Consider the following 15,167-nt stretch of genomic DNA (forward strand, 5'->3'; position numbering starts at 1 on the left):
CCACCCTAGAGATGAGACCCTTACTCATTTTTAGGTCACCCAATCCCAAAAGCAGTCCCATATGTCCTTCTCTCTGACAGTTGTGTAACAAAGATGGAGAATCAAAATGACTACGGCTGCCAGGCCCCCTTTCTCCTCTCAAACCCAAGATCAGTCTTCAAGTCTCAACAAAACTGCCCATTCTCTCTCTTTCTCTAACATTTGGACGCTTGTTTGAAGGACCCCACAATAAACACCAATCGTCATGTATATATACCCCCACCCTATCCCTCTCTTCTATTCAAAAAGAAAAAACGAAAGAAAAGAAGCACAGCACAAGCTCAGACACAGAGACTCGCACACTGAGTTTCCCCATCATATGATAATTCAAGTCTAGTTGATAGAGCCATGTGCAATCCAAAGCCATCCTCCTCTTCTCCGTTCCTCCCTTTGAAGAAGACCCAGACGGAAAATTCTAATAAAACCATGGATATTGATCCCCATGAACTCCATAGATGGCCTACTGCTTCTGAGGTAATTGCATTCAATTCCTTCTTGACAGCTAGTTCACTGCATGTTAGGAACTAGTACATTTTACTTTCATTTCTCTTAGAAACAATTTAAACAGGCGTTCATCACCACTCTTGTCTCTTCTTTATTTGATTTCTTTTTGTTGCTTTGTCTCACTGGTTTGTGCTGATGTCTGCATGAATCCAGGCGGTTGAGGAAATGAGAGCAATAGGCAAGATATCATGCCCAACTGCTCTTACGGGCCTTCTGCTCTACTCAAGAGCCATGATCTCCATGCTCTTCCTCGGATACCTCGGCGAGCTGGAGCTCGCCGGAGGGTCCCTCTCCATCGGCTTTGCTAACATCACTGGATACTCGGTAATCTCCGGTTTGGCCATGGGAATGGAACCCATCTGCGGTCAAGCATTTGGCGCAAAACAATGGAAGCTCCTCGGTCTCACTCTGCAGAGAACCGTCCTTCTCCTTCTTTCCACCTCTGTACCCATCTCCTTTCTATGGCTCAACATGAAGAGAATCCTCCTTTGGTGCGGCCAAGACGAAGAAATATCCTCCATGGCACACGTCTTCATCGTCTTCTCCATCCCTGATCTCTTCTTCCTCTCCCTCCTCCATCCCCTCCGAGTCTATCTCAGGACCCAGAACATAACTTTGCCATTGACTTACTGCTCAGCCATTTCTGTAATTCTTCACGTTCCTCTGAGTTTCCTCCTCGTGGTGCATCTTAAGATGGGCGTTGCCGGAGTGGCCTTGGCCATGGTCTGGACCAATCTCAACCTCTTCATCCTGCTGTTTCTCTTCGTGTACACTTCCGGCGTGTACAAGGACTCGTGGGTGACTCCGAGCATGGATTGCCTCCGAGGCTGGTCTCCCCTCCTGGGCCTTGCCATACCCACCTGCGTCTCCGTCTGTCTCGAGTGGTGGTGGTACGAGCTGATGATAATGCTTTGCGGCCTGCTCGCCAACCCCAAGGCCACCATTGCTTCCATGGGTATTCTGATACAGACCACCTCGTTGGTGTATGTTTTCCCCGCCGCCCTGAGCTTGGGGGTGTCGACGAGGATCGGAAACGAGCTCGGCGCCAATCGGCCGGCGAAAGCTCGCACTGCCATGATAGTCTCTCTAGTATGTGCAGTTGCACTCGGTCTGGCGGCGATGCTGTTCACCACATTGATGAGACACCGCTGGGGACGATTCTTCACCACCGATAAAGAGATCTTGGAGCTTACCGCGGTGGCGTTGCCCATCGCTGGATTCTGTGAGCTCGGGAATTGCCCGCAGACTACCGGATGCGGAGTGTTGCGGGGCAGCGCCCGCCCGACCATTGGCGCCAACATCAATTTAGGGTCATTTTACTTGGTGGGGATGCCTGTGGCCATTTCGATAGGTTTCGTTGCAAAGATGGGCTTCGCCGGACTCTGGCTCGGGCTCCTCGCCGCGCAGGTATCCTGTGCTTTGCTGATGCTCTATGTTCTAGTCACCACAGATTGGCTAGTCCAAGCAGAGAGAGCAAAACAACTAACAAAAGCCTCCTACAGTGGTGGTACTGGTTCTTCTTCTCCAGCATCTACTACGGAAACCACTTCCATCGTCGCTGCTGCAAAGGACGCTAACAAGTTACCGGATTTGGAGGAGGTTTTGTGCATCAAAGACGGGTTTCTGGAACCAGTTGCATCAGAGACAGATCCTCTTATTCCCGCTGTAAATGAATGATTTCTTTCCCTTCTTTTCTTTATCTTTTTTTTTTTTTTTTTTTTACATTGGAGGTCGGTTGGATGTTTATTTATAAATTATTAATTCGCATTGAGAAGAGAGAGTTGTCTCACTTTAACGAGTTATGATCTTATCATTACAGATAGAATTTGTTATCTCCTTGTCTTTGTAGTCATTGCCGGTTCTTCTCTCATTTATTCTCAGTCTCAGTGAGTGCTCCGGAATGGGAATGTGCACTGTAGCTCAATTGCGAAGACCGAAGAGAGTAAAAGAAGGGAACTGGTTCAAGAATATCTATAAAAAGCTGAGTTGTCGGTTGTTTTAAAGGTGGAGGATCCGTCTACGAGTCTCAGTCTCATTGTTCCCTCTATTTCAGCCAACCACGGAAGAATAATTGCCCGGAAAGGAAATGTTAGCAAAATAACAAGTCTGCTAGACTCTACTCTCTTCTTTTATCCTAAAAATTCCGACTGATGTAAAAAATGGCTCCCTCTCACCAAAATTCTTTTTCATCTTCTTGTTTACGGTGACTTACATTCAGCAAAATTCTCCCATCAACAGTTCCCTAGCAAGAAATCCCACGTGCTGTTTCTGCCTTTTATCCTCTCTGTCTCTGCAGTTTTTTTTCCCTACAAACTCAGGAGCTTCAAAAGTCCCACATAGTTAAAGGTATCTTTTGGAAGATAGAATTACAAAAAATATCAAAGTTAAGCAGCTGCTGTGTCTGTCTCCTTTTTCGGGTTATTTGATGGTTTCATGAGAAACTACACAAGGCCCACAAAAGCAATTTACTTGGTTTCTCCCTGTACATTGTTCTCTTCTGTGGGGGGGCTCCTAACGTTACTGTTTTGTCAACCATCAGAGGTAGAGAGATAGAGAAGGGGAGAAGACCGATGTTCTGTTCTGTACAATTGAAAAAAGTCCTCACCAGAGGGGGTCCCCTTCTGAACAAACAAAATCCTCCCATTATTGCTTCTGTCTACTTCTCAGATGACAAAATTTTGAGCAGTCCTTAACAGAGAGAGAAAGAAGAAAAAAAAAATAAATTCATGGACAGAGAAGGAACAAAGGGACAGCCAGACGTTTAAAGAAAAAAAAAAAAAAAAAAACACAAAAAGAAGAAACAGGAAAATCACGGAGACACAGAAAAAAGTGCCCTCCACGTTTTCTGTAGCTTTCCTTCAGTGCTACACTTAATTCTCACCCATTACAAATTCCCCATGTTGTTGACTTGTTTCTGCCAGTGTCTCCTACCTCTTTCCTCCTCTCGTCTCTCACCTCTCTATCTCTACATTTATCTGTATCTTTATCACCACCTACTCCTTTCCAGCAACACAACCGCATCCAAGGAGAAGAACCGCTTTTTTTTTTTTTTTCTCTTAATTCCCTGTGGGGAAAAGGAACAAGGTGTAGCATGAGATTGTTATCACGAGTCTGTGTCTTAATCATCACGTTCTCACATTTCCTTTTGATTCGCTTTCCCATCTTTAAGTAAGAAAACACTCAATTCGAGGAACAAAAAGGCTGTAGAACGTTAGACAAGTTTCAGATTAAATGGATGGCTTACAAGTCTCTACCTTTCTCTGTTCCCCTCTGGAGATCTTTTCCTTTTATTGGAAGGAAAGGATTTCTCAGGAGTACATGCCTCACTTGTTCTAGTTTTCTTCGGCAATTGCGGCCTTTTAGTTTTCATGATTTTATGTCGTGTTCCGAACTAGTGACAGGAGGCATTATCCTTCAAATGTGGGACGGTGGGAATCTTTGAAACGGACAGTGAAGAGGAAGCACCAAATACTTCATTTCCTTACAAAGAGTTGGTATTCAGTTTTTGATTTCTCCATGTACCAAAAAGCACATAAAATAAGAGCACTTTTTCTTGCTTTTTTTGCTTTGTTTTTAAGAGTAGTCCATCTTCTAGTTTAAGATAGGATTAGATCCCCTCTTAACCTGGTAACAACCTCTCTCTCTCTCTCTCTCTCACCTCCCATTACGGTAATGGGTATCGAATAATATTGTGCCATATGTCCTCACTAATGGATTTTAGCCTTTAAAATTCATTCCACTCCAAGTGGAGTGAGGTAACTGCTACTTGATCACAAGACACCACGTGGCACACATCCATGTCACTTTCTTCCATTAATGATTTTTTTTTACTAAAAAAGAACCAATATATTAGTGTCGACCGCCCCACTGCATTGGTGGGAGGTGGTGGCCATGGATTAAGAGGATATAGAAAACTCTGGGAGAGAAAAGGAGGCAAAAAGGAGAAGTAAATGAAAAGAAACATAACTGAAAAGAAGAAAACCCATACTTAAACCAGCAAAGGCATTTGTGCTTCCTACCCAATAATGTCTTATCACTCCTTAGACTATTTGAGTGCTTCTTATCTTCCTTAAAACAAAACAAAAAAACAAAAACAAAAACAAAAACAAAAACAAAAACAAAAACAAAACAGAAAGGACATTGACACAAGTGAATGGAGGGTGGTGGCCACTATCAGTGTCACCTTCCATAAGAAAATGAAGGATCATCAAGACCTTTCAATTCAAGGCAGCGACACATGTGTCAACCCAACTCTGCCCCTTCTTTCTATTGATTTCCAAAGCCCTGCATTTCATGCCTGGAACGCTCACTCTGATTCCCGCTTCTACCAACAAAGCCGTGAGAGTCCTACTGGAGGAGGACCCATAACGTATGATGCTTCGAAACATCCATTTGAAACACCGACACTTGGCGATCGCACTCCTAGCCTCTCTTTCCATAAAGAAGAAAAGCAAACAGGACAAGGTTCCAGCTTATTTCGGCCGATCAAAATCGGAATGTTTTAAACGTGAAGCTGTTCTAAAGCGCCACCACTCGTGAAGCAAAAGGCTCCACATAAATCAATCATTAGTCCTCCTGCAGGGTACGTAACCCTTCTATTGGGCTTTTGACGGACGGTCTGCGGCCTTCGTTTTATTGGCAGCAGTGGGTGTCACTATTTGAGTCACCCAAGATTTTTTATGTTTCCCTCTATACAAGAGCCAACCGACTTTTCTTCGGAGAAACAAACTTGCCTCATCCTCAGTGCGTCTTATATGAGTGAGACGCTCCTACTTGTCATCCCATTGCCATCTCACTGAAAGTCAATTTTGTTTTTCTTTTCTTTTTGGTTACTAAGGTGGGGTGCTCCTCTTGTGGAAGTGATGAGGGCTATCCACTATGGCTGAATACCAAAACCGAAGAAGATAATGTTTTCAAGTGAAGAAAAAAAGCTAACAGTAGATTCCTCGGCACTGCCGAACACATGGATGATGGCCTTTTATCAAGAGTTTTAACTACTAATTGATGGAAGAGTATCTCTGTTCTTAACTTAAAGAAGACGCAAATACTAATCAAAACTCAACGCTCTGTGCTTGACTTTTGCCTGGTTAGTGTTTGACTACTTTGTTCTTTAGTGGGTTGACTGATGAATGAATCAGTAATCCCTGCGTTGGTTTTGCTTTTTACCAAACCGGAACACACCAAACCCAAATGAATAAGATGAAAGAGACAGAATAAATGGAGTCCAAGAAGCTACAAAACTCAAGTGGAATGAAGAGGGTCTCTGTCCCTTTGAAATTTTTTTTCTCACTTTCGGTTGATCGGCCACTCTATCCAACACTAGAGAGTACAGACTAAGTTATGTAGATTCCTGCATGCAAAATAACAGTGCTTCTCAGCCTTGAAGAGTAGTTCACCACCCATTTTTATAGTGGAGTTGGCAATCATACGCCCACTATTGAGAAACCAATAGATAAGATGCCAGATCATTTCTTTAGGTACCTGCAGCTTTTATATAGACTACCAAGATAGAGGATAAGTCGATGTTTCTTTTAGCAAGAAACACTTCTTATGTTGGTCAAGACTAACAGGTCCAACAGTATGACAAGAATTCTGAGAAGCTTTTCTATCTCGCTAAAAGTCACAAAAGCAGAAGGTTACATCTAATTAAGGGATGAAATGCAGGAGGCCACTGTGAAGCAATGGCAGGTTAGAACTAAAAGCCACTGATTACTCTATCAGCTCCCGAAGACTTGGATCAGCTTTAACCATGCATTCATTTGAACACAGAGCAGAAGGATCTTCACCAACCTATAAAGGAACAAAAAAACGAAGCCAAAAGCACAACCATATTGAGATATGAAAGTGTGACAACAGCTACAGAAAGTATCTCTCAATAGTCTATAATAGTAGCCAAGAATTTGGCAGGACACCGGGAATCATCCAAGGTTCATTGCATCAAACATTGCAGTGGCACGAGATTCTGACATAACATGAATAAGCTCGAGACAAACAGATTTAACAAGCCACATAAAATTTGTGAAGACAACAAGAGTGGAGCAGAAGACGAGAGAAGATAAACGTGACTACTTTTTGAAAAACCTCAAATAGAACAAAGGCCAACCTTGCTGTGTTCCACTATTGATCTTAAAGGCAGAAAATATGGGAGTTGGCTTAATATATTTTGAATAATTGACCATTCAGGAATGTTACCATATTTTGGAATTCATATAAGTTAGAAGTTATATTAGTGTTAGTTGTTTAGATATTAACATGTATATAAGTTAATAAGGTTGGGTTGTAATTAAGCCCATGGGCTATCTTGTACTTAACCTAACCCTATGTTTAAATAGAAGAGAAAGAAAGGGGAAGGGGATTCCCTTTTTTCAGCCTCTCTCTTCTTGCTGTTCACAGAAGCCTCAGAGCTTGGAGCTCTCGTTCTTGGCTGTTCCTTCAGCCTTGTTTGGTGGTCATTGTTGCTCTCTCTAGCAACTCATTTAACATGGTATCAGAGCTAGCGTCTTCTGGTTCTCCTAGAATCCTTCTTCCTCTGCCGTGAGCGTTTCCTCTGGTTCTGCCCAGAATCAACTTTTCGTTTCTTGGTTCCGCCGAGAGTCCTTCTGCCCAGAATCAACTTCTGGAGTCTGGAAGGTTGCCACCCGACGACGCTCCGTTTGTTTTCGGAAGGTCCCGATTTCTGTCTAGCCGAAGAAAATAATATTTCGTTGCTGTTTCTGGAAGTGCCTGCCGCTTTGCTGGTTAACAAACGATTTCAAAAACTTTCTGTCTTCAAGATTTCTTTTCTGGATTGTTTTGTTGCCGTTTTCCGAAGACGATCTCTTGGTTTATAAAGATTCCTGTAAAAACCAAGTTTGAACTCTGTTTGGCGTGAGGAGGACAACGGCTGTCCCGAGTTGTTTGGCGCCGTTGCCGGGGAAGAAGGAGACGTTTTCCCGATTCGCTGATACTCTGAGAATCCTGTAAAAAAAAAAAAACCAAGTTTTTGTTCGGCGCGAGGAGGACGACGACACTGTTGAAAAATTAAAGTTTTCCTAAGTTAGGAAAATCTAATCGAGCGCCGGCCCGCGCCTGGTCAACCCGGACCGGCCGAGTTAATCAAGCAACCTGAGCTTCTGCACCAGTATTCGGAATTCTGAGTTTGGACTCTGAGTTGGCACTTTCAGCAAAGGGGGTTTCAGTTTCTTTTCAGAAAGTTCGTTGACTCAAGGCTTGCATTTCAACAAGGTTTGCCCTCGGATTGCTGTGTCTCTGCGTGGCTTGCTGTATTTCATCATGTCATCTGACATGTTAGATTTTTTACCTATTCGTTTCACGGGTAAAAACTACACTACATGGGCATTTCAATTCCGTTTATTTGTTATGGGAAAAGAGCTATGGGGTCATATAGATAGAAGTGATCTGGTACCTCGATAGGCCGCAACTTTGTCAAAGTGGACCACCATGGATGCTAGGGTAATGACCTGGATACTTGGCTCTATTGAGCCACACTTTGTTCTTAGTTTACGGCCCTATAGAAATGCAACTGATATGTGGAATTACCTCCACAAGATTTACAACCAAAACAGCACGACTCGGTGGTTTCAATTGGAGTATGAGATGGCTAATTTCACACAGGGAAGCCTCTCCATTGAAGAAGACTATTTTGGGTTTCTAAACATTTGGGCCAACTATGCCGAGATTGTTTATGAGAATGTTCCAGTTCTTGCTCTCTCTGATGTTCAAGTCGTGCATGAGACAAACAAGAGAGATCAATTCTTGATGAAGCTCTGTTCCGAGTTTGAAATTACACGTTCCAATCTGATGAATCATCATCCTGTACCGCCTTTGGATATCTGTTTGAGTGAGCATCTAAGGGAGGAACAACGTATTGCCACTCAGGCCGGCATGGAACATCAGACTAATACCGATGCCCTGGTTCCTAGCAAGTCTGGATGATGATATTTCAGAAGATTGGTCTCCAAATGGGGCTTCACAAGGACCTTTTCGGAACCTTTGAGATGGTTATGGGGATATGCCTTCCTAAGTTGGGCAAGATAATTCTCTTGGCATGCCTTGCGCATGTCCCATGGTGTATATTACTAGAGCGAAACAACCGGAGATTCAACTCCAAGGCCAGCAACCCGAAAAATATAGCTACTCAAGTTGTGGGCCTTATCTCGAGTTGGCTACATTCTAGAAAGGAGTTTGCTTCTCAATCAGACGTCTCCCTTCGAGAAAATTGGGGCTTGATCGCGCACATGGCGGGCCCCTGTAGGAATCCAATTATGGCCACCTGGGATCCTCCCCCTTACGACTGCACCTAACTCAATTTTGATGGTAGTGCTTTGGGCTGTCTTGGACCGGCTGGAGCTAGTGGTGTTTTTAGAGACAGCAGTGGAGACCCTATTCTATCCTATGCAGGGCTGGTGGGTATTACTGATTCAAATACTACTGAAGTGAGTGCTCTTCTATTCGGCCTCCAAGTCTTTAAAGAGCGGCTTCATGGCAAGCTGATTATCGAAGGCGACTCAAAGACTGCCATCAACTGGTGTTCAAAAGATAACTCCCCTCCTTGGTGCCACTGGCCAATCACTGATTGTATTGCTGACATTGTGTCATCCATTCATTGTAATTGGAAACTCATTCCTAGATCAGCCAATTCTTTGGCTGATAAATTGGCTAAATTCGGAACCTCCCAGCAATCTCTCATTGTTTGGGAAGGCTTCCCCTCTTGTAATCTGCTCATTTGAGCTCTCATAATAAAATTCAGCATCATTAAAAAAAAAAAAATGTGGCATACACGTCTCGGCCACCCAAACTTTGATGTACTTCATACCATGTTTAATTCTGGTTTATTAAAAGTACAACATGTTCTTCTTTTGATCTTTCATTTGCTTGTTCATCATGCAAACTTGGCAAAAATAAAGTTCACCCTTTTCCTCATCATGGATCTCATGCCTCACACTGTTTTGATATTATTCATAGTGATGTTTGGGGAATTGCTCCTGTTGTTTCTCATGCACATTATAAGTACTTTGTTACTTTTATCGATGACTTTAGCCGTTTTACTTGGGTCTACTTCTTACGGGCTAAGTCTGAAGTTTTTGTCGTATTTAAACGCTTTCTTGCACTTCTTGAGACTCAAATTCTCTGCTAGCATCACGTCATTGCACTTTGATTCTGGCGGCGAATACATGTCTAATGAGTTTCAGGATTTTCTTTAGAGCAAAGGTATTATCTCTCAGTGTTCGTGCCCTTCGACACCGCAACAAAATGGCGTTGCGGAGAGGAAAAATCGTCATCTTCTTAATGTGGTACGAACTCTTTTACTTGATTCATCTGTTCCTCCTCGTTTTTGGTGTGAAGCGCTGTTCACTTCGGTTCATTTAATCAACCGCTTGCCTTCTCCTACGTTGCATCATGTTTCTCCATTTTTTAAGTTATTTGGGTTAAATTGGGTCCAAGGTCCTATCCCAAAATGACTAGCCAACTTAGGAAACCACTTTCCCAACTAATAAACTCAAGATCTTTGTACGCATTAATCTATGTGGGACTATTCCTTAATAAAATTTTTAACACTCCCCCTCAAGCTGGAGAGTAGATATCAAACAATCCCAGCTTGTCACTAAAGGATACATGTTCACGTCTCCCTAAAGGCTTGGTAAATATATTTCCCAACTGGTCTGAAGACTTGACATAAGGAGTTACCACCTTCACCTACATAACTGCATCTCTAATGAAGTGGTAGTCAACCTCTATATGTTTCGTTCTCTCATGGAATACAGGGTTGCTGGCAATAAAAATGGCTGCTTGGTTATCACAATTCATAACCATAGGGTCAGGTAACATAAAACCAAACTCAAGAAGCACAGACTTAATCCACAAGCTCACCAACTATATGAGCCATTGCTCGATACTCGGCCTCTGCACTGGACCTAGCCACAACAGTTTGTTTTTTACTTTTCCAACTTATCAAGTTGCCTCCAACAAAACAACAATAGCCTGATGTAGAATGTCTATCTATCTTACACCCAACATAATCAACATCAGAATACCCAAGTACATCAATTTTCCCATTATGAGTATACAGAAGACCTTTTTTCAGGTGCACCCTTCAAGTACTTCAAAATTCTCTGAGCAGCTTCTAGATGGACTTTTTGAGGATTTTCCATGAACTGGCTCACAACTCCCACAGCAAATGAAATATCCGGCTTGGTAACTGTAGCATAGATCAGTTTACCTACTAACCGTCGGTATTGAGTTTTATCCGTGAGTGTAGGACCCTGGGTGTCATGTAGATTATGATTAACTTCCATGGGGGTGTCTATAGGTTAAGCACCTAATAAACCATACTCCTGTAACATATCCAATATATATTTTCTCTGAGAAAGAACAATACCTTGCTTGCTATGACAAGGAAGTACTTGAGAGAGCCCAAATCCTTTGTCTGAAAATGTGTGGCCAGATATAGTTTAACTCCTGTAATACCATCAAGATCATCACCAGATAACACAATGTCATCCACATAGACAACCAAAATCACCACACCAGTTTTCCTTTTAAGTAGGAACATAGAATGATCACAATGACTCGTATAAAACCCAAATTGTAGTACCACATCACTAAACTTTTCAAACCAGGCCCATGGACTCTGTTTAAGTCCATAAATAGCCTTCTATAGCTTACACACCTTTTTTGTCTCCCCCTGAGCAACATACCTAGGAGGTTGCTCCATATACACTTCCTCATGTAGATCACCATATAAAAAGGCATTCTTCACATCAAGTTGAAAGAGAGGCCAACCCTTATTAACTACCACATATATTAAGATACGTACTGAAGTAAGTCGGGCCACAGGAGAGAATGTCTCAAAGACATCAACTCCAAAAGTCTGCGTATACCCTTTCGCTACCAGCCGAGCTTTGTACCGTTCAATAGAGCCATTAACGTTATATTTGATAGTATAAATCCAACGACACCCCACAATAGCTGCTCTTGCAGGTAGATCACATAGATTCCATGTTCCTCGAGACACTAAAGCACTCATTTCATCATCCATAGCTTGTTTCCATTCTGGAGAGCACAAGGCTTCCTGCACTGAACGAGGTATATGGGAAGTAGACAATGACATAACAAAGGACTTGAAGGATGGGGACAAAAAATCAAGTGACACATATTTAGATATCGGATGAGAAGTACAAGACCGTTTATCTTTTCGTAGACTAATAGGCAGGTCCAAATCAGAGACAACAGGATCTGCAGGCAATGAGGAAGCTGGTGGATCATGAGGAGAGAGCTCTGTAGAGGTATCTGCTGGAGGCCATGCAGGAGTACGATAGCGACGACTGTAAACACGAAGAGGCAATGAAGAACTTGATGACGCTAGTACATCCAAAACTACAATAGGAACATAACAGTCTGAAGGAGATTCAGGTGATACAGGAAGCTCAGTATATGATGAAAAATATGGAGTACGTTCAAAAAAGGTCATATTGGTTGACACATATGTTTTCCGTCGAATAGGATCATAACATTTGTACCCTTTTTGTTGACAAGAATATCCCAAAAAAACACATTTGACAAACCGAGGTGACAACTTATCGACCGAAGTTCCAAGCATATGAACAAAACAGGTACATCCAAAAATACGAGGAACCACACCAAACAATTTACAATTGGGTTTTAAAACCTGAAGTGGAACTTGACCACTCAAAACAGTTGAGGGCATACGATTAACCAAGTAGCACGAAGTTAAAACTGCATCTCCCCAAAAAGATTTAGGAACATTCATATGCAATTATAGTGTCCTTGTAATCTCAAGGAGATGTCTATTTTTACGTTCAGCCACCCCATTTTGTTGTGGTGTATAACATTCATACCTATACTAGCCATCGTGGCACTCGCTGAGGAAGGAGGAATCTCAGTAGTCTGAGAAGCAGTAGATGAAGCAGTCAATTCACCCAGTCGCTGAAACAACTACTGAATTTCCTCATACGATCTAGTGTGTGAGGAGGCGTCCTTATCTGTGACTATAGAATTGGCCCAGGTAGGTTTACCAAATTTGTCCCAACATTTCTCAAAAATATGATTAGTCCTACCACAATAAACACATTTTCGATCCCCCCGATCATTTCGGCCACGACCACGGGTTGTGTAAGAGTGACCTCTACCTCTATTATCAAGACCCAATTTAACATGGTATCAGAGCAGGTGAGTATGTGGGCCTGCACCTAAAAACTATTTACTTGTAGAGCCACAAAAGAGGGCCTACACCTAAAACTATCCACTTGTAGAGCCACAAAAGAGGGCCTACACCTAAAACTATCCACTTGTAGAGTCACAAAAGATGGTCAACACATGAGGGGGAGTATTAAGGAATAGTACCACATGGAATAGTGCGTACAAAGATCTTGAGTTTATTAGTTGGGAAAGAGGTTTCCTACGTTGGCTAGTCATTTTGGGATGGGCCTTGGACCCAACTTAACAATTTGGTCATTCTCCTTCATATGCGGATCTTTGGACATTCGGTTGTGTTTCTTTTTTGCATCTACCTGCTCATGAACGACATAAACTTATAGCCCAATCCGTTAATTGTGCTTTTCTTGGTTATGCTATGTCTTAAAAAGACTATGTTTTCTATGATCCCCATGCTCATCATATACGTGTTTCTCGGAATGTGGTTTTCTTTGAAAATCAATATTTCTTTCCCTTTCATGTTGCGCTGCCATATGCATCTTTATCTATTCTGTCTAGCTTTTATGAGCCCAATTCCACTTCATCTATGCCCCCTCATGATCCTGACCTGGCGCCTGTTCCTGATCCTCCTCTTGCTCCTGCTTCCATCACTCTTCGCCGGTCTACTTGCCCTTCTCGCCCCCCTGATAGGTATGTTTTCTCCTCCACTGTCTCTCTTGTGGCTACTTTATCATCTATTTCTATTCCCTCTTGCTACAAACAGGCAATGGCACATGAGTGTTGGCAAAAGGCAATGCAAACAGAACTTCAAGCTCTTTAGGAGAATCACACTTGGGATGTTGTTACTTGCCCCCCTACTATTAAGCCTCTTGGGAGTAAATGGGTTTTCTTTGTAAAGCTTCGATCGGATGGTTCTTTGGATCAGTACAAAGCTCGCCTCATAGCTCTAGGAAAAACACAGAAATATGGGATTGATTATGAGTATACATTTGCTCTAGTTGCCAAGATGACCATAGTTCGCACTATTTTAGCTATCGCTTCTTCACAGTCCTGGCATTTGCATCAGATTGATTTGAAGAATGCATTTATGCATGGTGATTTACAAGAAGACATCTACATGAAACTTCCCTCTGGTATGACTACTTCATCTCCTTAGGATGTCTGCAAGCTACACCGTCTTCTGTATGGGCTTAAGCAAGCTCCCCGGGCTTGGTTTGAGAAGTTTCGCAATACATCACAGATTAACACAAAGTCGATATGATTATTCTCTCTTCTTTCACAAGTCGACATGAGGCATAGTCCTTCTCTTGGTCTATGTGGATGATATTATCCTTATTGGCACTGACTCTGGCCTAATTACTAAGCTCCAGTAGCTGCTGCATGCCCCCTTCCACATGAAAGATCTGGGCCAGCTCACGTACTTCTTAGGATTGGAAGTACATTATCGGGCCAAAGGTATTTTCCTAAATCAACACAAGTATACTCAAGATATTATTACCTTGGCTGGCTTGGCGGGCACTTCTTCTGTTGCTACTCCTATGGAGGTGAATGTTAAATACAAGAAAGATGAAGGAGACCTTCTTGATGATCCTACTCTTTATCAGCGTTTGGTTGGGAGTCTCATCTACTTGACCACGACTTGCTCGGATATCGCCTATGTCGTTCATCAAGTCAGTCAATTTATGTCTTCTCCTCGGCATCTTCATCTTGCTGTAGTCTGACGCATCATCCGCTATCTTCGAGGTTCTCCTATTCGTGGGTTATTCTTTCCTACCGGCTCATCTCTTCAACTTGTTGCATACAGTGATGCTGATTGGGTTGGGTGCCTCGATACCTGTCGCTCTACTACAGGTTGGTGTATGATTTTAGGGGATGCCTTGATTTCTTGGAAATGTAAGAAACAAGATCGTGTGTCCAAGTCATCTACTGAGGCCGACTATCGTGCCATGTCTACTACGTCTTCTGAAATTATATGGCTACGCGGTCTCCTTGAAGAACTTGAGTTTCCTCAGACTACCTCTACACCTCTTCATGCGGATAACACTAGTGCGATTCAGACTGCTACCAATCTTGTTTTCCACGAACGCACCAAGCACATTGAGGTTGATTGTCATTCTATCCGCGATACCTTGGAGCATCGAGTGATATCTCTTCCTTACATCTCTTTGGATCTCCAAGTGGCTAATGTCTTCACCAAAGCAATGACTCAACAACGCCATAATTTTCTGGTTGGCAAATTGTTACTAGTTGACTTACCAACATCAATTTGAGGGGGGACGTTTTGGAATTCAGATAAGTTAGAAGTTATATTAATAGTAGTTCTTTAGATATTTACATGTATATAGGTTAATAAGGTCGGATTGTAATTATGCCCATGGGCTGTCTTGTACTTAACCTAACCCTTTGTTTAAATAGAAGAGAAAAGAAAGGGGAAGGGGATTCCCGTTTTT

The 15,167-nt window shown here is 42.5% G+C and overlaps 4 protein-coding genes across 4 annotated transcripts in view; 3 read left to right on the forward strand and 1 right to left on the reverse strand.

Moving 5' to 3' along the window:
* Positions 1-304: 304 nt before the first annotated feature.
* LOC137953832 (protein DETOXIFICATION 48-like) lies at positions 305-2,223 on the forward strand. The gene is made up of 2 exons (XM_068801345.1): positions 305-513; positions 697-2,223. Exons 1-2 carry the CDS (start codon positions 388-390, stop codon positions 2,218-2,220), a joined length of 1,650 nt encoding a protein of 549 aa, XP_068657446.1. The 5' UTR covers positions 305-387; the 3' UTR covers positions 2,221-2,223.
* A 3,838-nt stretch (positions 2,224-6,061) lies between these two features.
* Positions 6,062-15,167, reverse strand: part of LOC137953010 (lariat debranching enzyme) — a 53,120-nt gene continuing 44,014 nt past the window's right edge. The window contains exon 12 of the transcript XR_011112337.1: positions 6,062-6,333. The gene's annotated coding sequence lies outside the window, so the exon portion shown is untranslated. The remainder of the gene's footprint in view (positions 6,334-15,167) is intronic.
* Positions 7,999-8,478, forward strand: LOC137953472 (uncharacterized). Its single transcript, XM_068800886.1, has one exon. It carries the CDS (start codon positions 7,999-8,001, stop codon positions 8,476-8,478), a length of 480 nt encoding a protein of 159 aa, XP_068656987.1.
* Positions 13,304-14,987, forward strand: LOC137953473 (uncharacterized). The gene is made up of 3 exons (XM_068800888.1): positions 13,304-13,507; positions 13,616-13,850; positions 14,587-14,987. Exons 1-3 carry the CDS (start codon positions 13,304-13,306, stop codon positions 14,985-14,987), a joined length of 840 nt encoding a protein of 279 aa, XP_068656989.1.

The sequence above is a fragment of the Aristolochia californica genome, unplaced genomic scaffold (genome assembly GCF_029961685.1).
Source record: "Aristolochia californica isolate CCGP_79_NKW_82.1479 unplaced genomic scaffold, dmAriCali1.0.hap1 SCAF_16, whole genome shotgun sequence".
Lineage (NCBI taxonomy): Eukaryota > Viridiplantae > Streptophyta > Magnoliopsida > Piperales > Aristolochiaceae > Aristolochia > Aristolochia californica.

Excerpts from the sequence above, each read along its gene's own strand:
- LOC137953832 (XM_068801345.1), top strand. The coding sequence starts at position 388 with ATGTGCAATCCAAAGCCATCCTCCTCTTCTCCGTTCCTCCCTTTGAAG. Across the intron at positions 514-696 it reads GATGGCCTACTGCTTCTGAG|GCGGTTGAGGAAATGAGAGC; the intron begins GTAATTGCATTC and ends GCATGAATCCAG.
- LOC137953472 (XM_068800886.1), top strand. The coding sequence starts at position 7,999 with ATGACCTGGATACTTGGCTCTATTGAGCCACACTTTGTTCTTAGTTTA.
- LOC137953473 (XM_068800888.1), top strand. The coding sequence starts at position 13,304 with ATGCCCCCTCATGATCCTGACCTGGCGCCTGTTCCTGATCCTCCTCTT. Across the intron at positions 13,508-13,615 it reads CACATGAGTGTTGGCAAAAG|CTTCGATCGGATGGTTCTTT; the intron begins GCAATGCAAACA and ends TTCTTTGTAAAG. Across the intron at positions 13,851-14,586 it reads CTACATGAAACTTCCCTCTG|GGGATGCCTTGATTTCTTGG; the intron begins GTATGACTACTT and ends GTATGATTTTAG.